This window comes from Homalodisca vitripennis, unplaced genomic scaffold, assembly GCF_021130785.1.
Source record: "Homalodisca vitripennis isolate AUS2020 unplaced genomic scaffold, UT_GWSS_2.1 ScUCBcl_2211;HRSCAF=6734, whole genome shotgun sequence".
NCBI lineage: Eukaryota > Metazoa > Arthropoda > Insecta > Hemiptera > Cicadellidae > Homalodisca > Homalodisca vitripennis.
This window is the reverse complement of record NW_025778327.1, coordinates 23,064-47,776: the sequence shown is the minus strand read 5'-3', so window position 1 is coordinate 47,776 and position 24,713 is coordinate 23,064. Positions and strand designations below refer to the sequence as shown.

The 24,713-nt window shown below is 34.3% G+C and overlaps 1 protein-coding gene across 1 annotated transcript in view; it reads left to right on the top strand.

Moving 5' to 3' along the window:
* LOC124371890 (T-complex protein 1 subunit gamma-like) overlaps positions 1–24,713 on the top strand; it is a 43,266-nt gene that overhangs the window by 7,064 nt on the left and 11,489 nt on the right. Inside the window, exons 3-7 of the mRNA XM_046830258.1 lie at positions 3,154–3,330; positions 6,837–6,991; positions 20,185–20,371; positions 21,453–21,602; positions 24,182–24,340. Of these exons, the coding sequence (XP_046686214.1) occupies positions 3,154–3,330; positions 6,837–6,991; positions 20,185–20,371; positions 21,453–21,602; positions 24,182–24,340 (828 nt within the window). The remainder of the gene's footprint in view (positions 1–3,153; positions 3,331–6,836; positions 6,992–20,184; positions 20,372–21,452; positions 21,603–24,181; positions 24,341–24,713) is intronic.

The window sequence follows — 24,713 nt, the reverse complement described above, 5'->3', positions numbered from 1 at the left end:
TATTCTTGTAATCTACGATGGTACTGAGTTATAAATTTAGCATCTTTTTCCTTAATATTTAAAACATTAGTTAGGTGTTTGGGTTTAGCCATTTCACAATTAATCAATTTGTTGGGTATCCTCTGTCAATTAATGAATTTGGCAATGATGCTATATAATTATTGTAGAAGTCAATTTCATCTGTACATAGATTCTTAGCTCTTAGAGCAAGATCCTTGGGGATGCATTTCTTTACATACAGTGGATGGGAGCTCCCATAATGTAGGTATTGCATAATATTTGTATCCTTGACATTAATTTTAGTTTTAAGCGACTGTTATTGAATTGAACATCTACATCAAGAAAAGTCACTGAATTTTTTATATGTTCCACTAGGTGAAATTGAGTGATAAAAACATCATTTAATCGTGTTCATAAGTTTTCCAGATATTCCATTCCGTTATTCCAAACAAGGTATAATCAATATGAAACTAAGCCAAGGGTTGAAAGTTTTGGGGTTAATAAAACGTTCTTTTTTTTTTCAAGTAACCCCATAAAAATTGGCATATATAGCCTATATATATGTACTGTATATATATATATATATATATATGTATATATATATATATATGTGTATATATATATATTTTGTCATTGGTTTATTGTTACAATAAAAAATAAATTTTAAAGATTATATGTTAGCATTATAGACAATGCTAACATATAATCTCTTTGTATGCTTATCTTATTTCATTTGTTTGTTGTATATTAATCAATCTAAGTAAATGATTGTGTCTGCCTATTTTCTACTTTATAATGAAGAAAATAAAAAAGTTTTATTTTTGAGCCTATTTCTTGACTGGAGTGTTAAAGAGTAATTAAACAAATATAAACATTCTGTTTATACATAAGTGAAACTGTTACAACATAGTTCTTTGCAAATTGTGACAAGAGTGTATGCTGATTCTATCTGCTGGAAAATTGTAGAGGATTTTGCTAAATTTTGTTTATCTCGAAAATTCAAATATCATAGCAGTCTTGAAACAAAGTGTGTCTGATAAACCAGGATATAAATTTGAGGTCAACATGTAACTTAGAAAAATGATAGTGTTTTAGTTTATAAAACTTTGTTACCATTATAATACTTACGTTACTACTGTTATTTAGTAAAAAAACAAAGCTATATATAAAGAATTTTGTCACTCATTCTTTTTTAATCAACCATATGTTTTGGAAGGTGTCACTGGCAAGCCCCTCCTCAACTCCTTGTAGCCTCTTACCCCTCAATCCACACACTGCGTTGTCGTAAACTCACATCACATCAGCAAAGAACACTAACTGACTGTGATGGTTCAATTCAGGAATTTTCAATCACTATTTATATTGAATATATCATCTATCTGCCCCATTCTATATTTAATTTGTATTAACATATAATACATCCTAAATAAACTTAAATTTTCTAAAATACTGTCCCCAACAAAACATTGAATTTTCAACCCTTAAATCAATACTTCTAATACTTTAGTCGTCAATGTCAATCTCTATCATTTATCTCAAAATCTCCGTATTTTCAAAGGAGTATTTTTTTTATAATGTTGCTAGCTGCAGCCAATTTTGTTGTCAGGCACATTTGTTGGCTGCAGTATAATAAGTGACTATCACGACACTCAATGAGAAATTTTAAACTATCGAATAAAAAAAAATTACCGTATAGATATTCTTAGTTAATAATTGCCAGCTGTTATTATTTTACAGAATATAAAAAATATTTAATATAATCTTAAAAGCCTACAACATAATTTGGTTTGGTATTATTGTTCCAAATTTATTCAAACAAAGTAAAATCATATGTATGGTATTTGACTAATGGCTGGTCGCAAATACAGTGGTGATGTACATGTGTTACTTGTGTCATAAGGTGTCGGACATGATTATACTTCAAAATAGTATAAAGTAACTAAATAATATACCGTTTTGTTTGTTACAATTTATAATTAAAACCTAGATAGTTTTTATGCATCATTAAATTATTATTTTTTAAGATATAAAAACAGCCGATCTATACTGTAATTTAAAATAGTAGTTATATTAGGGATTCGGGATTCGTTACTCATAAATATTGATTGTCATTGTGGCCACTTATTGTAATAAAGCCCAATTGTTTATATAAAATTCAGTATTGAAAAATCTTTTATTACTGTCTTGGCAATGTACAGATTATGGAAGCGGCAGAATTTTTGAAGTTTTTGGAGACCATCGTACATCAGATTCATTGTATGTTGTTTCCATGTATTCTGAGCACTCGTCATCAGCTGCCAACAGATACCCCTTTATTGTTCTTTTCCAGTTAATGTTAAAAGTTGTTAATGTCTTGTTACATTGTTGCCTTGTATTCTGAGCACTCGTCATCAGCTGCCAACAGATACCCCTTTATTGTTCTTTTCCAGTTAATGTTAAAAGTTGTTAATGTCTTGTTACATTGTTGCCTTGTATTCTGAGCACTCGTCATCAGCTGCTAACAGATACCTCTTTATTGTTCTTTTCCAGTTAATGTTAAAAGTTGTTAATGTCTTGTTACATTGTTGCCTTGTATTCTGTGCACTCGTCATCAGTTGCTGCCAGCAGATATATCCCTTCATTGTTCTGTTCCAGTTGATGTTGAAGGTTGTATGTCTTGTTGTATTGTTTCCTTGTTGGTGTGGTTATGTATCGGCTGGTGCCGATTGTTATAGTATTGTTTGTTTTACGTTACATAAGTGAAATTTCACTAATCTACAACTTATGTTGCGTACGTTTTTCTAATTTGGTTTATAAATATTTGGTAAAAAAAATTACTATTTTCAGTTATTTATAGTTTGCCATTTTTATAAAACAAAGATTTTAAGAATTATTAGCAAAAATAAAACATTAATTTTATATTAATGAAAACTGGTACCTCGCATTTATATTTTTCTCCTATTACTATGTTTTCTGAGTATGCTATGTAGAAAATAAATTAAACTGTCTAATTTAAGATAATTAGGTTTTTTTTTTCAAATGTGTACTGTTAACCGATACAGTAATTTAATAAATACTCATGAGATTTAATAATGTCAGCAAAATTAGTGTGGGGGTTGAAAAGGGAGAGACACAGTTCCCTGCAGCTTACTCATCAACAATGGCTGGTTGCAGGCCATAGCGGATGTGATACGGACATGTCTGGGACCCCAGGCCATGCTCAAGATGCTGATGGACCCTATGGGGGGCATCGTGATGACCAACGACGGCAATGCCATCCTGCGGGAGATCACTGTCCAGCACCCAGCGGCCAAGTCCATGATTGAAATTGCCAGGACCCAAGACGAAGAGGTACGAGCTGCGTTGTATATTTTGTACATAAATTATTGTTGCGACTAACTTTGAGTAATAGGTGTAAAATATTTCATTGCTGTTTATAAGATATTGTTGGAGATTGTATTAATCTACAAGCAAATGAGAGTCTTGAGTTTTTGGCACAAATAATTATAGGCCAACTAGGGACACATACCAAAATTGTTTGCATTTAAAAACATGTGTTGTTTAATATTTTTTTTAAATTATAGGCTAAAACATACCTTGTATAATCCAAGATTAAAATCACACATTTCTGCATTAAGATACCATCAACGGAGGATAAAAACAATACATTAATCAGTTAGTTTTGGTAAAATGAATGTTTAGTTACTTAACCTTTCCAGTGTTATTGACGCGGATCCGCGGAGGGCTACTACAAGCTCAAAACGTTATTGCCGTGGATCCGCGTTTTTGCATTATTTATTTTCTTACTGCTATGTTAGTTGAATATTTTGCTGCTAGATGGTTCTAGTAGTCATGTGACATACAGACGGGTTGCCCTGCCTCGAATTCTGTTACAATGGGAGTGGCAGTTGCTTCTAATTGGCCAAACACTGTCTAGCGGGCGTGGCCCGTGCCTTTCACAAAGTCATTGACGGGAGCTCCCGTCAAGGCATCTATAGTCAGTTAGTTAGTGAGAAGCGTCCGGTACACGCATATGTATTTCGGTTATCGCTAATTTTCTGTTGTGTCCTATTCTTTTTAAAGTAAATTATTCATATTATATACAGCAGATTCCAGTATTTATTTAGTTTTTTTTTACCATTATTCGTGTGAATGGCGAATCCAGACGATTCGGAATTTGAAGATTTGGTAATTCTGAGCAATTACTTTTTAATATTTTACTACGGTCATAAGGATGTTCTCAGAAAGCAAGAAACATAATTCAAGCCCCGCAAGGCCGTCCTACAGGTTGCCGAGCGATAAGAAAGTTCAAAGTCCACGCGATAACAGTGGCTTGCGGGAGACGCGCGGAATGTCAGTTGTGACAGCCCGCCACCAAATAAACACTCTTTGTCTACTTTTGTATTTTTCTAATTTTATTGGTTTGTAATATAGTATATGTTTATCTATAAAACTGTGTTTCATTCCCCTACTTACTGAATAAATGATAAAAATATTAGTGACAACTACACTGCTATACTACAGTATTCTCAAAAGTTAAAAATTAGCCTAGGAAATCCAAAAAGGGCTAAACAAATTTTATTTACCGTTAAATAACTCTATTTTGTCATACAGAAACGAAAATAAATTTAACTTTACACATTGGAAATTTTAAAAAATTGTAACTTTATCAAAGATCAGGTCCAATTTTTCATGACGCTTAAAGGGTTAATACACACAACACATATGAACAAATGTTAGTAGTGCTATCACTTTAGGCTCACTGTTCAGAAAATTTTGTTTTTATCTACTGATGATGGTATCTTTATATCTAAGAGTCGATACATGACTAGACTTGCAGTGAAGGTGTTAAACTATAGAGCCACTGCAGAATTTTCAAACCCTATAATTACATTTTTAAAACAAAATCAACGTTTAGTGTTTTTTGCTCAGTATATTTTTAAAGACAATTTTTTTAGTAATTTATTGCGGTCTACTAATAGTAAAAGTTTCAAATTTGTAAGAATACTTTATTATAAAACAAATGATCAAAAATGGCATTCAGATATAAAATTTTAAATTGACAATTTTTAACATCTAAAACTACTGACAAACCTCTTTTATACTAACAAAATTAAATTGAATGAAATGTTAATTTTCTACAAAATGTATTATTAGTTTATCAAAATAATGAATTAAATATATCAAATAGCAGAAATGTGTAACCAGGCTCAGTATTGGCTTAGTTTAAATTATAATAAAACCTAACATCTATCATTTGTGAAATATAGTGCATGCTTATGGTTTTGAGAGTATCAACACAGTTAGATACTTGTTTACTTAATTTTCAAGTCAACTATATACTTAGTAGTGCACGTATGGTAGCAGAATATTGAATATTAGTGGCGATCAAGTTCCCTATCAGCTGTGGACATCAAAATCATTAGTTTCCAATAGTATCTGAGTTTAAGATTGTACAATAGTCTACCTTTCTTCATAGCAAAATTCAGATTGCTGTAGCAGTAAACAATTTTCAGAAGTCAGCCATGACTGGCTACCTTGAAACTCTTTCATTAATTAAAAGAATATTATTGATGTGAAATGATATTACAAAAATAAAATAATTAGTCTGAAATAAGCAAAACGACTTTCCCATTGTTATGTATGTTACATTCTGAAGGATTAAATATCTTTTCAGGGCTTTTCCTCCTGAGTTAAACTGTTTTCTTAACATTCATGGACGACTGAAAATCGGCAAAATACATCAGATTTTTTAAGTTCAGAACTAAAAGAATTTGTTATATAAACCCTTTTTTATGTTAAACTTGGTGTGTGATAGTAAATTTGTACCAAATAATTTGATTGACGGTTTTACATAAAAAAACACATGCTGATTTATCAGACTGCAGTGTTGCCAACCCTGCACAAAACAAGTTCCCTTAAAAATAATCGCTCAATTCATGTTTCAAGAGTTTACTCATATTTTTTCAAAATCTCCTGTAATAAATACAGTTTTAAATAATTTAACATAAAAAATGAGTTGGTATGGTTTTAGCTCTGATTTCATGGGTATATCCACAACATTTCCAGTACAAACACAGTCTTTAGCGGATATATATGCATTTAAGGTTAAAACTTACTGGTTAATTTAAAATGAATTAAAACTCCTAAATTGTTAAATTCAAATTCAAATCATGTTTATTGCCTTGAGACTTCTGCAAGTAATGACAATGTCTATTTGTCCTCAGATGGTCAAGTCAAAACTATATGAAACAATGTACTATTCTAAAAACTAAATAAAATAGAAATCATACAGAGAACAAAACTGTAGCATTTGCAGCAACATTATAGAAGCTTAGTGATTTGAGGCAGTATATCTAGTTAATTTTAGCATGCTGCTTTAAAACTATTCACAACAACACATTAACAATTAAAAGCAACAAAATTGTATCAATATGTATTCAATTTCTCAAAAGTCCCCAATAAATATAAAAATCAACATAGGTATAAAATACTACAAAAAATAAAAAATTAACAATCAATAAGTAAGATTAGACCAGTACATTTACATACACACAACCTACAACAAATCAGAAACATAAATTATTTGTGTGAGAAATTCCTGAACTGAATAAAAGGGAGACATTAACAACCAATGGCAAAATGTGTTTAAATGCTTTTACGGGCTATTTGAGAATGAGAAGCCCCAATTTATTGCAAATCTTAAGTGAAAGGCTGAGTGACAATTGATTGACTTATCCGATCTATGAAAGTTAATTATTGTTTTATCTTTATTACGGGTGTTGTAGCTATGTACTATGTCAGGTGTTAAGTTGAAGAGAAGAACATTACCAAGTTGAAATATGTTGCCCGAGCAGGTTGGAGACGGCACAACGTCAGTGATTGTATTGGCAGGCGAGATGCTCGGAGTAGCTGAGCAGTTCCTAGAGCAGAACCTGCACCCCACTGTCGTAATCAAGGCGTATCGGCAGGCACTGGAAGATATGGTGACACTACTGCAGGACAATATCAGGTCTGTCGTAATACTACTTCTCATTACTTTGTCTTTTAATTTAGTCTTTCTTCAATGTTTTGTTTTATTCTGTGTATCTATTTATAGTACAGTTATGATGATAACAGGATTTCTTTTTTTTTTTAGTTATCCGAAAGAATCAGTATTGCTATTTTTTCACAATCTGCAATATGATCGCTTGATCAAGAGGATAACTAGAAAGAGGTGATAAAAAGTAAACTCTGAATGCTTTGTTATTGGGAGAAAGCAATTTCTGTGTAGTATCTACGTTCTTAAAATGATCTTTCATGCATTTATAGTCTCATATTACGGAATTTGTGTGTATTGAAGAACTACATAGTATTATCTGGACAAAATTGATGACAACAAGAAATATCTATAGTCAATAGTCAATAGTCAAATATTCTTTATTCAAAAACATATAGTACATTTCTTACATTAGAATAGTGTCAAGTTTCAATAATATAAAATAAAGACTACATCCAAAACTAAATCTAAAAATCAATTGTTATTATTAAAAAATACCCTTTTCAAATTCCTCTATAGAGTACAAAGCTAAACCTGTCAAAAATGCTTTTAACTTTTTTCTTAAATATATTACAATTGTCCTCTTTTTTAATTTCTTCTGGTAACTTTTTCAAGAATTTATTTCCTGCAAATGTTGTTTTTTTTTTTAGAACTCCAGACGGTAACTTGGAAAATTAGACTCATTTTTGTGTCGTGTATTGTACGAGTGAATAAAATAATGTTGATCCCTTAGTGGGTTGTATCTTAGGAACATTATGCACTCATAAATAAATAGCCCATAAACGGTCAATATTTTTAATTCTTTGAACTTTTCTTTGACAGAATCATTAAAATTCAGATGTAACATGACTCTGACTGCTCTTTTTTGGACTTTCAATATTTCCGTGAGGTTTTCCATTTTTGTTGTTCCATATACACAAATGCCATAGGCTATGTGAGACTGGATATGAGAATAATAAATCAATTTTAAAGTTTCCAAACTACACAAATTTAACATCTTTCGAATTGCAAATAGGCCTGAATTTATTTTGTTTAAAACCAATTTAGTATGTTCATCCCATGACAAATTACTATCAACCAATAATCCTAGAAATTTTATCTGATCAACCCTCTCAATTACACTGTCATTAATTTCAATATTTAAATCTAAAATTTGATTGGATTGTTTTGTTTTAAAATTTACAAGCTTGGTTTTATCAGAATTTAGAGTTAAATTGTGGTTTTGAAAAAATTGTTCAATACAAGCCAATTCGATTGAGGTCAGTAACTCTATCTCTTCTACTGTCTTCCCTGAAACTTTCAAGTTAGAGTCGTCAGCATAGAGACAAAGTCCTGAATAAGGCTCAAAATTTAAACATTTTGCTATGTTATTTAAATAACACAAAAAAAGGAGAGGTCCTAAAATGGAGCCTTGCGGTACCCCTACATTTATTGATTCAAGGTTGGATTGAAATTTAACTACATAATTTTTTTTCAGTAATGTGGTTAATTTGAACAAATTGTTTTCTATTAGAAAGATATGATTCAAACCAACTTAATGCATTGTTTTTTATACCCAACTCTTGCAGCTTCAGCAATAGCAGTGAATGATTCACACTGTCAAATGCTTTAGACAGGTCCATAAAAATTCCTATTACTTTTTCTCCTCTGTCTATTGCCTCTATAATTGATTCAATAAAGCTTACCACTGCTGTGATTGTTGATTTTTGTTTTCTGAAGCCATGTTGAATAGTCTCCAGAATATCATTATTCTCTAAAAATTGCATAAGTCTGCTATAAACTACTTTTTCATAAATTTTTGATAGTGATGGCAATAGTGATACTGGTCGATAATTTTTAATATCCAAGGGGTCATTTTTTTTGTAGATTGGGATAACTTTTGCAATTTTGAGTTGATCAGGAAAAATACCACAAATAAATGATGAATTTATTAAATGTACTAATACTTTGCTCAGTTGTTTATTCACAGTTTTTATGATTGTCATTGGGATGTCATCATGGCCACTTGAAAATTTGTTTTGAAAAGAGTTTATTATCTTATGGATTTCCATCTCATCTGTTTGTGTTAAATAAAATATTTTTTTCAAAATTAGAACCAAATAAATTTTGCCCACTAATGACCGATAGATTATTGTTTATGCAGGTGCCATTGACCGTATTTACATTGGCAGATATCATTCCTGTAAAGAATTCATTGAAAATTTTACTTATTTTCAGTGGATTCACAATTACTTGGTTATTATTTTTAATTTTGATGTTGTTAAAGCTCTTTAACTTGTCACCAGTTTCTGAATTTATTATATTCCAAGTAGTTTTATTTTTATTTTTTGACTTTTTAATTTTTTGATCGAAGAAATCTTTTTTAGCTGTCAGTAAATTTGTTTTGTAGATTTTATTTTTGTGCTTACATAGTTTAGATAGATTCAAATCATTTGTTACTCGAGCTTTCTTATTTAGTTGAATTATATTTTGTTTTTCCTCCTTTAACTCTTGGTTTATCCATTTATTCAGAACTTTTTTTGTTTTAAAACATTTCTTTGGAAAAGATATATTAAAGTAGTTGATGAATGTACTGTAAAATACTCGCCTTCGGCTCGCTGGGGGCTACGCCCCCAGGCCCCCAAAGTAAACGCTTGCAAATTCGGGGATAAGCGGAATTCGGTGACTGGTTAAGTCCGGACATTAAGTAAATGACAAGGGATTTAAAAATTGACCTTTTTCATAGATGTTTTTCCGGATTCGTAAAAACTTTTGACTTTGAGGGCATTTTGCGGTTAAACCGTTAGAGATACGACAAAAAGTGACTGGACCTTTCTTGTTGGAAATTTAATTTTGTCTTTCGATTGTGCCCTCAGATCTGATCTACGACCTATGGTTTAGCCAGAAATGAGCTCGGGAGAAAAGTCTGCACGGGTCAGCTATCTTGAATTGTTTAGTATAAACATAATAAAAACCAACCTCAAGGCAGTATTTTAAGTCGAACAGGGGGTTTAATATCACCAGGAGACTATCTAGTCAAGGCGAGAAATTCCCTGGGTGGGTGATTAATGTTAAGGAGGTTAAGACAAGAGGGGGTTTAATTTCGTCAGGATATTGTCTGGTCATATGAACAAATTCCCAGGGGGGGTTAACGTTACCGGGGGATAAGTCTCCAGGGGGTTATCTGGTCATACCAGGATCTTCCCAGGGGGGGGGGGTTAAGAGATTTGGTGACTGGTAAAATTCGGACATGAGGTCATGGCAGGAAATTCCCTGGGGGGGTTTAATGTTACCAGGGGGGTTAACACATCAGGGGGTTGAATGTACAGGAGGTTATCAGGTCATACCAGGAAATCCCCGGGGGGGGGGTTAATATTACCGGGGGTTAATGACACACTTGGGCCTTTTTTAGAGGGTATTGTGTCTGTGAACATAATAAATATTCCTCTGTCCCTATCTACTATTGACGCTTAGCTAACGCTCAGCCAACTCCCGAAGTCACTGAACCTTTTCTGTAGATCACGTGATTTCCTAAATCCCGTTTAAAATTTGTTTTGAGTTACGACCAACCGTTTAGCCGCTATCAAGCCCGGAATGTAAATTTTTAGGCGAAAATGTCCAATATTTTCACTTAATCGCGTTTTGCGGTCAAACTAAGGGAAATATAGTAAAAAGTCACTGGACCTTTTTTGTAGGTCATCTTATTTCCTAAATAAAACGTTAGTCTTATTTTGACCTCCGACCAATGGTTTCGCCGCTATCGACCCCAAAAACAAAAGTTTCGCGTAAAAGTTACAACAAAATTGTACATAATCACGTTTTTTCGGCCAAACCAATCGAGATAGGGCAAAAGATTACTGGACCTTTTCTGTAGATCGCGCAATTTGCTAATTTGATGGGTCAATCAGATTTGAGCTAACGACGACAACGGTTCGTCGGCCGCTATCGGGCTTGAAACATTATTTTTATTGAAAAAATCTCTGGAATTTCAAATGTTCGAGCGTTTTGTCGCTTAACCATGGAAGATAGAGCAAAAAGTCATTAGACCTTTTTTGTAGTTCACTTCATTCCTGACCATGAATTTTCCGTCAGATCCGAGCTAGCTCCAACGGTTCGCCCGCTATCGGGCTTACAAAAAATGCCTGCAGGGGTGAAGAATGCGCGATTTTTTGGGAATTTTTTTGAGGGGTTGAAAATGAAAAATTCTCACTTTTCGGGATTTTCCTGGTGGTTACACGTGGAAAGCTATCTGTGTACCAAATTTCAAGTCTCTAACTCATCTGGAAGTAGGTTAGAATTAGTATACGTGAGTGAGTCAGTCAGTCAGTCAGTTACACATGCGGTTGTATATATATTAGACTCGCCTTCGGCTCGCTGGGGGCTACGCCCCCAGGCCCCCATTTGGGTGTTGGCCAATTTCGGGGATAAGCGGAATTCAGTGACGGGTAATATCTGAGAATTATACTAGGGTCTGGGTGTTTAAATTAGGCCTAATTTATTGAAATTTTATTTATTAATCAAATTTTTGACTTTAATGGCATTTTACTGCTTAACCGTTAGAGATACGGGAAAAAGTGACTGGACCTTTCTTGTCGGAAATTTAATTTTCTCTTTCGATTGTGCCCTCAGATTTGATCTACGACCTATGGTTTAGTCGGTACAACGCTTGGAATAAATGTCTGCACTGGTGGGGAAAAGAGCGATTTGGTGATTGGTAAAATTCGGACATGAGGCCATGCCAGGAAATTCCCTGGGGGGGGTTTAATGTTACCGGGGGGGGTTAACATTTCAGGAGGTTTAATGTACTCAGGAGCTTATCTGGTCATACCAGGAAATCCCGGGGGGGCTAATGTTACCGGGGGGGTTAACACATCAGGGGGTTTAATGTACTCAGGAGGTTATCTGGTCATACCAGGAAATCCCCGGGGGGGGGTTAATGTTACCGGGGGTTAATGACACACTTGGACTTATTTTAGAGGGTGTTGTGTCTGTGAACATAATACAAATTCACTCTGTCCCTATCTACTATTGACGCTTAGCCAACGCTCAGCCAATTTATAATGTGGTGTTGTATTCACTAGTTAACCTAGCAAAGCAAGTGCAAACTGAATCTGGAACGAATTACACAAAATATTAGTCACATATTGGTTTAAAAACTCCAAAAATTGCCAATCCACGACAAATATTTTGCTAATTATAGCGTTTTCGGGCTTATTGAAGGACATACAATAAAAAGGTACATGACCTTTTTTGTAGATCCCATCAATTTGTAGTCATAAACATTTTTACATTTAAGCTAGAACTATTTGTTTGGCCGCTATCGACTCTAGAAACAAAATTCTTAAATACAAATTAAGAAATATTTACATTTATTAGCTGAACCAATGGAGATAGAGCAAAAGGTTACTAGACCTTTTTTGTAGATCGCGTTAATTAGTGTTAAAATCAATTATTTATTTTGTGCTAAATTTAGAATTTTGCCTGCAATAAAGCCCAGAAAACAAAATTTCACGTAAAACTGAAAAAATCGATACTTTAAAACGCGTAATGCGGCCAAACCGTTGATGATAGGGCAAAATGTTACTAAACCTTTTTTGTAGATCACGCGATTTGCTAAATCCCATTGAAAATTTGTTTTGAGCTACGACCAACCGTTTAGCCGCTATCGAGCCCGAAAGGTAAATGTTTAGGCGAAAATTTCAAAATATTTTAATGTAATCGCGTTTTGCGGCCGAACCGATGGAGTTAGAGCAAAAAGTCACTGGACCTTTTTTGTAGTTCACTTCATTCCTGACCATGAATTTTTCGTCAGATCGAAGCTAGCTCCAACGGTTCGCCCGCTATCGGGCTTCAAAGGGAAGCTGCAAGGCCAAAACAGGGGTCACTTCGCGAATTTTTTTGAGGGGTTCAAAAGTAAAAAATTCCGGTTTTCAGACTTTTCCCATTGGTTTGAGGACTCCAGCTACGTGTGTGCAAAATTTGGTGTTTCCAGCACTTCTAGAAGTGGGTTAGAATTTGTATACCCTATCAGTCAGTCAGTCAGTCAGTCAGTCAGTCAGTTACATATGCGGCTGTATATAATATAGGACTCGCCTTCGGCTCGCTGGGGGCTACGCCCCCAGGCCCCCAAAGTAAGTGCCTTAAATTCGGGGATAAGCGGTATTCGGGGAAAGGTTATGTCCGAGCTTAAGACTAGGGATTAGGGAGTTAAAAGTTGACCCATTTTATCGAATTTTCCAGAATTATTTAAAGTTTTGACTTCAAAGGCCTTTTGTGGCTTAACCGTTAGAGATACGAGAAAAAGTGACTGGACCTTTCTTGTCGGAAATTTAATTTTATCTTTCGATTCTGGCCTCGGATTTTAGCTACGACGTCTGGTTTAGCCAGTACGGAGCTGTGGAGAAAGGACTGCACTGGTGGGCTATTGTGAATTGTTTAGTGTAAATATAACAAAAACCCAACCCTGAGTCATTATTTTTAAGTTGTTTAGGGGGTTTAATTTGCTCAGAGGTTTATCTTGTCATGCCAGGAAATTCCCGGGAGGGGGGGAGATTAATGTTAAAGGGGGTTAAGACATCAGGGGGTTTAATTTAGTCAGGATATTTTCTGGTAATATGAATAAATTCCCGGGGGGGGGGTTAATGTTACAAGTGGTTAATGACACACGTGGGTCTATTTTAGAGGGTGTTGTGTCTTTGAACATAATAAAAAACACTCTGTCCCTATCTACTATTGAAACTTCACTAACGCTCAGCCAACTCCCGACGTGGAGGGGGGTTTTAGTCACTCTTTAACGTAATAATACAAGGGCAAGCTGGAACCAGCATGAAGCGCACTAATTAAAGTTGAAAAATTTAAAACACCTAAAAGTAACGACGAAGAATTTGTCATTTAGAGCATTTATCAGGCTTACGGAAAGATAAACGATAGAAAGCTGCTGAACCTTTTTTTTAGATCCTATCAATAGCTAGTTAGAAACAATTTTACATTTAAGCTAAGGCCAACGGTTCGTCCAATATCGAGCCCAGAATGAAAGTTTTTCAGTGAAATTTTCAACATAATCACGTTTTACGGCCAAACCATGACAGATAGAGTAAAAAGTGACTGAACCTTTTTTGTAGATCGCATTATTTAGTATCAAAATCAAATTTTTTATCTGGCCTAAAACTAATTTTTTGTCTGCAATGGAGCCCAGAAAACAATATCTTACGTAAAACTTAGAAAATCAATACTTTAAAACGCGTTATGCGGCCAAACCATTGAGGGTAGGGCAAAAAGTTACATGACCTTTTTTGTAGATTACGTGATTTCCTAAATCCCATTGAAAATTTGTTTTGAGCTACGACCAACCGTTTAGCCGCTATCGAGCCCGAAAGGTAAATTTTTGGGCGAAAATTTCAAAATATTTTAATCTAATCGCGTTTTGCGGCCAAACCGATGGAGATATAGCAAAAAGTCACTAGACCTTTTTTGTAGTTCACTTCATTCCTGATTATGAATTTTTCGTCAGATCGAAGCTAGCTCCAACGGTTTCGCCCGCTATCGGGTTTCAAAGAAAAGCCTGTAAGGGCAAAAAGGGGTCACTTCGCGAATTTTTTTTGAGGGGTTCAAAATTAAAAAATTCGGGTTTTCAGACTTTTCCCGGTGGTTTCAAGACTCCAGCTACGTGTGTCCAAAATTTGGTGTTTCCAGCACTTCTAGAAGTGGGTTAGAATTTGTATCGCCTATCAGTGAGTCAGTCAGTCAGTTACACATGCGGCTGTATATATATGGGACTCGCCTTCGGCTCGCTGGGGGCTACGCCCCCAGGCCCCCATTTGGGTGTTGTCTAAATTCGGGGATAAGCGTAGTTCGGTGATTGGTTAAATTCAGACGTGAAGTTTCCAAATTTTATGTATCCGTTCTCGAGAATCTTACGGGTCGTAATGCTTCGCTAACGCTCAGCCAAAAGATGTGTGGTGTATAATATTAATCAATTGATGTGGTAGAAGAGTTAAGTTATGTGTTCGTGAAATTTGGAGACAAGAAGAATTTGGTTTTAACCAAAGTCAGAGGACGTATGTATACCATAGTTTAATTTTCCGGATTTACCCAAACTTTTGACTTTGAGGGCGTTTTGCGGCTTAACCGTTAGAGATACGTGAAAAAGTGACTGGACCTTTCTTGTCGGAAATTTAATTTTATCTTCCGATTCCGTCGTCAGATTTTAGCTGCGAACTTTTGTTTAGCCTGGAATGAGCTCGGAAGAAAAGTTTGCACAGGTCAGCTATCGTGAATTGTTTATTATAAACGTAATAAAAACAGACCTTAAAAGGCAGTATTTTAAGTTGAACAGTTGGTTTAATATCATCAGGAGATTATCTAGTCAAGCCAGGAAATTCCCTGGGGGGGGGGGGTTAATGTTACCGGGGGGTTAACACATCAGGGGGTTTAATTTACTCAGGAGGTTATCTGGTCATACCAGGAAATCCTCGGAGGGGGGTTAATGTTACCGGGGGCTAATGACACACCTGTCCCTATTTTAGACGGTGTTGTGTCTGTGAACAAAATAAAAATTTATTCTGTCCCTATCTACTATTGACGCATAGCTAACGCTCAGCCAACTTATTATGTGGGGTTGTATTCACTCGTTAACCTAGCAAAGCCTGAATCCTGATTGAATTACACAAATATTAGTCACATATAGGCCTAATATATATTTAAAACTCCAAAAATTTCCAATTCACGACAAATATTTTGCTATTTATCGCGTTTTTTCAGGCTTATTAAAGTACATACAGCAAAAAGTTACTGGACTTTTTTTGTAGAACACGTTGTTTACTAAAACTTATTAGGTCGCATTTTTTGAGCTACGACCCAACCGTTTAGCCGCTATCAAGCCCGGAATGTAGATTTGTAGGCGAAAATTTTCAAAATATTTTCACTTAATCGCGTTTTGCGGTCAAACTAATGGAGATATAGTAAAAAGTCACTCAACCCTTTTTGTAGATCATATTATTTCCTAAATCTAACCTATGTTTTATTTTGACTTCCGACAATTTTTTTGCCGCTATCGACACCAAAAACAAAATGTTCACGTAAATATTACAAATAAATTGCACATAACCACGTTTTTCGGCCAAACCAATGCAGATAGGGCAAAAAGTCACTGGGCCTTTTCTGTAGATCACGTCATTTGCTAATTTGATGGGTCAATCAGATTTGAGCTACGACCTACCGTTCGGTCGCTATCGGGCTCGAAACTTTATTTTAAGCGAAAAAATCTCTGGAATGTCAAATGTTCGAGCGTTTTGTCGCTTAACCATGGAAGATAGAGCAAAAAGTCACTGGACCTTTTTTGTAGTTCACTCCATTCCTGACCATGAATTTTTCGTCAGATCCGAGCTAGCTCCAACGGTTCGCCCGCTATCGGGCTTACAAAAAAGGCCTGCAGGGGTGAAAAATGCATGAATTTTCTCGAATTTTTTTGAGGGGTTTTAAAAGTAAAAAAGTCCGGTTTTCAGACTTTTCCTCCAGGTCATATTGCAAAAGGTACCTGCATGCCAAATTTCAAGTTTCCAGCACTTCTAGAACTATGTTAGAATTTGTATATATCTGTCAGTCAGTGAGTGAGTCAGTCAGTCAGTTACACATGCGGCTGTATATTATATAGGATACCAAATTTTTCATGCACAGGTGAAAGAAAAACCGTCTGCCACGTTTCCCTCTCTAATAGTTCTTTGAACATTACCATATTTTCTTCTGAAAAATCCCTCTTGATATTTATTAAACAATTATTTCTTACATTATTTCTACATGTATTCACTATTTCTAATACTTGACCATCATGGTCAGATAGCATAGTTATTACTCCAGTTACTAATATTTGATATTTTTTTAAACTAGTTAAGAAATTATCTATTGCTGATACAGACCCTTGGAATACTCTTGTTGGGAAATTTACTGCATAATTCATATCAAAGCTTTTCAAGATATTTTTAAGTTTTACATGTTCGCTACTATTTTTTAAAACATTTATATTTAAGTCCCCTGCTAAAATAATATATGGATACTTTTTAATAACTAAATCTATAAGACAACTTAATTTATCCAAAAATACATTAACATTTGAGCTGGGGGACCTGTAAAGACCAATTAAAACAAACTTAAAATTTTTAAAAAGGAACAATGTTGCACAAAACTCAAACTGTCTCTCCTCACACAAACTCTTTGGAAGACGAATTGCCACCTGTGTCCACTCAATTTGTTCTTTACTTAAGATTATTACTCCTCCCTTATTTGATTTTTCTCTGCAAAAATGTGATGTTACTCTGTAATTGTTAATATTAAGTCTGTCAATATCATGAGACCTCATGTCATGTTCAGATAAAACAATTATATGCGGATCTATTTCATCTAAGACAATTTGTAAAGGTTCAATTCTAGATTTTAAATTTTGAATATTTTGATGAAAAATTTTTATATTCTTATTTTTACCATTATTTTTTAAGTCGTAGTCTGGCTTTGAATGACTGAGGAGTTTAAAGAGTTAACAGATGACAATTCCTCCTCAAAGTGAACACTGATATCACTAGAACGATCTAATGACTCTCCACTATCACTTAATATAGAACTGGTGGTCAACTGCACTGGTCCCGCGTGTGGAATGTCATTTCTTTCTTCCAAGGTTGAAGAGTCATCCAAAGTCAAATCTGATGTTTGGTTTGTTTCTCGCTGCCTGTCGAATGATGCCTGATGAATGCTGATGATGTGTCTCAACTCCTTCAAAAAGTCTGCGTGTGAAAGTCCATTTCTTAAATTGTGGTTTGAATTTTCGTTGTAAGTTATTATCTGTATATGAGATCCCGTGGCTTGTTGAAACTTCATCACATTAGCTGCAAAATGTTCAATGGAAATTCTGTCCCTGACACACCCCATTGGGGAACAGATTAATGTCAAAAGACTTACCAAAAGACGATTCTTTACTCATATAAAGAATTTTATGAGCTGACCAGCACTAAGGAACCATAGATCACTTAGTTTATATTGGTTTTTAAGGATTTGTAATATAGTGTGACACTATTCATTGTACAACATGTATTCATTGAATAAAGATATGATTGATTGATTAGATTAGTTCACTTTCAGCAGAAAGGAGCCTTGGCTGAATTACCATTAACACTAACTTTATCACAATGGTTTCCACCAAGTCCAGACTTGATTCATCAGTTCATTGAGTGTTAAGCTTTACCATGGTACAGTCGTCTGCCTCCAGAGTGGCATCTGACCTTCTCTCACTAAGTAGATCAATGTTTTTCTCGGGTTATAGGTCTCATCATGGAACATGGTCACCTAAGGAAGCATCTTCACAGAGTCAGCATCCATCAGGAGGATCTGCTCTGTAGAATGTTTGATGAGCGGGATGAAATTGCCGAATACATGCTCTTTGATTGTCCTATAACAGCAAGGGAGCGGTATGCCATCTTTGGTGGTTTGGACAAGGGTGGTGAATTTCCCCAGGAGGACCTGACTGGAACTGCTGAAATCATAGAATGGTAGGCCTCATGGTGTGCTTCCAGGGTGTGCAAAAGGCCCTTGAGGCTTAAGTGCATGACAATAGGCCGCCCCATAGAAGAAGAAGAAGCTTAACCAGTCACGCTAGACTTATACGAAAACATCACTATTCTTAAATAAACTACAAGTCATCTACTACCAGGTTCCTCATAATAGGAGGGTATACACACTATTCTGAGGGCAGCGCCTGGTTGTTCCTGCATTGAGTGTTGTCCCAAGAAGAAAGGTGGTAACAACACTGGTTCAGTGTCCCATAGCTACAACGATCAATCATCTGAGTTCCAGGGTTGTCAGTAACCCTTAAATGTCAAAGGGGACACCCAGAACTACATTTTTTGGTGCATTTGTTTTATTTTCCTATACACTATTGGATAGAGAGATCTGGAGGCAGTGTGTTGGCGAGGCAAAGTACCACCTTGGGTACCAAGAGCCACGGAAGTAAGTAAGTAAGTATACACTATTGGTACAAGGAAGTATGACATGATTCCTCTAGAATATGATTATGCACGATGGTTTGCATATTTCTAGGACTTATCATAGCTTTCATTCCTAATAATTGGAACCAAACTTCAAAAACCAGGTTTATGGGGTTTAAAATGAAGGACAGGCATACCAGCCTAATGGATTAAATACAGTCCAGACTAGACCTCCCCCCTGCCTTGTTGTCAAAACAAATCTAAAGAATCTCCGTACTTGAGGAATATACCTGAGAGCTATGCATGCCTCAAACATCCTGCAGGAGAGTGGAAAGAGAAGATTCTGCCCCTGCTATAAGCTGTCCAGTCTTACTTTATCTCTACCAGAAAATTTGTAGGGATTAAACAAACCGATCACTCAATCAGTCCTTTTAAGCTTTTACACCATCCCACAAACTGTCAATATTAGTGCAGAATTTCTGCTAGGCTAGTTTCTAGGCCACACGAACCATCTAGTTGTACATTAACTCTTTGCGATCGTTAGGCCTCTAAGTGTGGCCTTATCTCTTGCTCAGCTCAAATGGAGTCTCAGGTGGTTGTCCTCTCAGCTCGCCGAACAATGCATAGTAGCTGGCTGGGTTCTACATTGTCACTTAGTGTTTGCAACACCAAGTATGCTACTTCAACTGGAATTTAAATGGTAGTATTTCCTTCAGCTCTTAAAATGACTGAGATTTACATGAAATTCTCAAATAGTTCACAAAGTTAAAATTTAATTATTCAAAACAACGTTTACTATGGCATGTGCTACAAATTGAGTAACAATAATTTAGTTACTTATTTGGCCAAGAGCCACTACACACTACAGCCATAATTAGATAAGGGTTGAATTTTATAACTGTGTAATACAGTGGGGCACACATAGTGGTCTGACACCCAGAATGGCAAATCAATGACCTGAGCACGGAGAACAGCCATAGCCAACAGTAGTGGTCCGGTAATCTGAGAAAACAATCAAATAAGTTCAATACTGATGGCAGAAGGGCTAACCACACTTTGAGATAATTTGCCACAAATATTAGTCCTCCTAAATAGAGCTCTACTCGTGGCTCAAGTAGAGTTCCAACAGATACCTTGGAAGATGTAACCAAGATGCGAGCCATATCCAGCCCAATATTTGAGGTTAGTAAATAAATGAGTTATTTTTCCCTGTTCTAGTACTCCTCTGGATGTAACTGACAAGGAACGGCTGACCGAGGTAGTCAAGTCATGTGTTGGCACTAAGTTTATCGGACGCTGGGCAGACATGGCGTGTAAGATTGCCCTGGAGGCCGTCCAGACTGTGATGCTGGAAGAGAACGGGCGGAAGGAGATTGACATCAAGAGATACGCTCGAGTCGAAAAGGTAACTAATAATATAATTCATCAAGTTCTAGACATTTCCTTCCAATGGAATATTTAGGATTGAGCATGGATTTGAATTTGCGGCTGTTGATTGTATGGATTGATTATTTCAGAAATCAATTAATTAAATGTTATTTTAAATTTGATATAGAATAGTACATTGATAAATTGTCATTGTGTAAATACTTAAAATTACTTTCTAACAATAACTGGATATAATATTCAACCAGTGCTAGTTTTAGCTTTCATAATTTACTAGAAACTATAATATAAATCCAAAAACGATTAAATGTACCATGTAGGTAGATTAAATTCAATCTTCCCAAAATCAGAGCTTAGAATTGTTTAGTTATTTTCTTAAAAACTCTTTATTTTGAAAGTAAAAGGTTTTGTTTATTAATATATGTTTAATATTCTTTTAAGACATCCTTGGTTTATTTAAATTTTTTTAATTTGTAAAATGTTATTTATTATATACAAACCATGTAATAAAAGCAAAATGTTAAATAACATTTTTAATTTTTAAAGTTTTATGAATAGAAATTACACAAAATTTCTCCTTGTATTGTAAATGTCAGTAGGCCTATTATTTAACACCTATTCCTATTCTTTACATAAAATATTCAAATTTCTAAAATATATTGACTTGGCAAAGTTAAAGTATTTGCAGACTTTTAAAAAGGGGTTTGCAGTGTTGAGAAAAACTGGATTATTATGTAAAATTCTTATTGCTCTTTTCTGAATGCCAAAAGTGTCATTAAAATTAGGATGAGCTGTAGGATACTGTACATTTGACAAAATCAGAAGAATTTTTAGAATGAAACATGCACATTTGGTAAACAAATTTAAATTATTTGTGTGTAACAAGCTATCTTTGGAATAGATATATCATCTTCTTTTTCAGTGTTTTTCTATACCTATAAATACATTTTTGTATTCACACAATGGATTTTTAAGTCCATTTGGCAATACTGTATTTGTATACATATGTTTGTAATTTAATTAATGTAGTACAAAATTTATAAACAGAAATTAAAAATGAAATTCAGGACTTAATACACACAAATAATACTGTTTTTTAGATCCCCGGAGGAAGTATTGAAGACTCCTATGTCCTCAATGGTGTCATGATCAACAAGGACGTTACCCATCCGAAGATGCGGCGGGTGATCAAGAACCCTCGGATTGTGTTGTTGGACTGTACATTAGAATACAAGAAGGGTGAGAGTCAGGTATGTACATCAGTGTAATTTTGTAAACTAGGTCAACTTCCCCCCAGGTAGCTAAATTATTTGTTGAACTGGTTTTATAATGTTTTAGGCCAATTGTCTTAAGTTAGGTAAATTCACTTTTCTTGCTTGATTTAAATTTTAACCCCTTAACTGCTGTATACATTTGAAAACATTTTACAATGCCAAGCTCATATTTAGTTGGGAGCCACACCAACACATTTTATCTGTACTGTTACTAAACAATAATTGGAGGTGTAGCATTGTAAAAATATGTCTTCATAGTAGCATTGTAATATGTTTTCATAAATAAATGCATAAACAATAATCTACATACTACTTTTGCTGTCCAAAATTTATGTGAGTAGAGTAAGCCATTTTATTTAATTAAAAACAAAATATTTTGTAATATTTACCTTTATCACCAACTAACTGGTTTTAGGTAAGTTGTTAATAGTTTTTAGTTTGTAAATTCCAAAAAATCAAGACATTTTTATGCACATACGATGACCTCCCAGGCTACAAGACACTTCAGACCATAAAATAACATTCATTGAATGGGTTATGTCCTTTGGAATAGAAAAAACAATAACCAACTGTATGTCAAAAACGTGTATATTCATGAAAGTACAACTAGGGGCACTAGGCTGGCTGTATTGCTTAGCAATTAAAACCCGTGCTCGATGCGTCCACTTGTTTCGTGCCTTTGGAATCGCAAAATTTATAACATACTTGGAAGCAACCATTGTACAAACACTGTTATTCTCTGAAACAATAACATTGTTTACAGTAATAACTCATCAATTTGCAAATAAACAACATTAATGTTAATTTTTAATTTAACAGGTGTTTTAATGCAAACCAAAAATTTCAAGCATATTTTATGTTTACTTAATTAACCCTTTGAGTGCCACGGGTACTTTCTGAAGGCATATGCATAAAGTGCCACGCTGTTTTTCGCATATTTGTAAGCTTTTGGGAAAAAAGCTGTTGTAAAATAACTACCAAACAGATTTCCATCATTTTGTTGTTGTTTTTTTTTCTTATTAAATGCAGAATATGATACATATCGTTACAAATAAAAGTTGATTTAAAAAAATTAAAAAATTTCAGTATTTATAAAAAAAGTTTTTTACTTTTGTATAAAAAGTTAAGTTTCGACCTAATTTGTGTGTATACGGTATTTTTAAGATTTTTTTTCTTTATACCATGATAAAGGCCATATGATTATAAATAAAACCCATGTGTAATATCTTATTATAGAATTTTAAAAACATGGCATTATATGTATTAACAAAATGCTGCCCGGTATCGACATTTTATAAACTGTACTTCATTTGTCAGAGTTTAGAAATTACTTAGTAATGATGTAGTTTTCCCAATAAATCTAATAAAACATTAATACAACACAAATAATTATGATTAGTAAATTTAGAAACTAATACTTGCTAACATATTTACATAAAAGTTTACATTTACTAAATAATAACCCTAATAATATTTACACTGAAAATTCACGTTTTTCGCTTGAACACAACTCAAATCATACATTACTTTTGTAAAGAAATACAGTAAAATACTATATAAGTTACTATTTTATTTTGTATTAACTCAAATGCTTGGTTATCGGCACATAAACAACAAGAAAGGCCGTTACGCAACACGGTACTCGTCCGCTACTTCGCGTGACTGTAAGACAGAATCATCGTACAGGTACTTATCACAGCCCACTATTTTTGGACGAGTTTTCCTTATCAGAGATCAAAATAAACTTCATTATACGTTCCTTCTTCCATAATGAATAGAAAAATACTCGATGAGTCATACTTCTTATCTCCAAATCGTCTCCAAATAGACACACGAATGACCTGACATTTCCGAATAATGAAACGTTGTTCTTATAGTTTTTGATTTAATTGACTGTCGTAATAACTTGTACATTCCAAAATAGGTTAAATAAAGTCAGTTGTTTTTAACAATGTAATTTATTTTGTCCCCGATAAGGAAAACTCGTCCAAAAATAGTGGCTTCTTGATAAGTACCCAAACAACATAAGTTTCACAGATAAAATAGTAGAGAAACAACATAAAACTCGTATTTATTGATAGTTTGGAACCTATTGAATACAGCCGTCTGATTATTTGGCCCAAATAATCTTGTACTATATAAAATACTATCGAAATACGAAACGTCAAAATTGGCGACGCTGGCACTTTATGCACTTTTCGTAGCGTCAAAATTAGCGACACTCAAAGGGTTAATTAGATTAAATTATTGATTATTTAAGTTTGTTAAATACAATAAAAACTCTTTGAAGAGTACTTAAAATTAAAAGAATTTTTCAAGAGATAAAAATTATTGCTGTAAGGAATTGCTCTGGAAAATCTATTAAGTCAGTAAGAGTAACAATGAAATCAATTTATATTATAGTATTATATTGAATATAGTTAATTTTGAATTTTTTATTTCCTTACTTGATACAATTTTGCTTTAAATATTAGTATTCTATTGGCTATCATTTTGTAATATTTACATGTGTTGAAAGCTGTGACTTGTTTGTTAAAGAGTACTGTGTATTTCAGACAAATGTGGAAATTATGAATGAAACTGACTTCACAAGGATACTACAATTGGAAGAGGAATACATAGAGAAAGTATGTGCGGACATCATCGCACTCAAACCTGATGTTGTTTTCACAGAGAAGGGAGTTTCTGATCTCGCTCAACATTATCTTGTTAAGGTGAATCGTTTGTTTTATTCTGTAATGAATAAGTAAGGATAAAATTACGAGATTACTAATTTAGATTCTACGTGTGTTTCTCATTACCAATTTTTTTGTTCTATTCTGTACTAGAAGGTATTAAGAAATTGTGCCATGATACATTCACACATTACTAATTGCGGCAGAATTGATAAGGTGATAAGCTTGATCAGATTCTCGGGCTGGTGAGGAAGAAAGGAGGACGTCTGTTATCACTGTATAGATGACCCGATTTCAGTATTGGACATGGTTTGGACTGAATAATACTAACCCTTTGCACGCCACTAATAAATCCATTATCTTTCCTACAACACCAAGACAAGTAAAAAAATGTCTTTAAGTTCAACGCTAA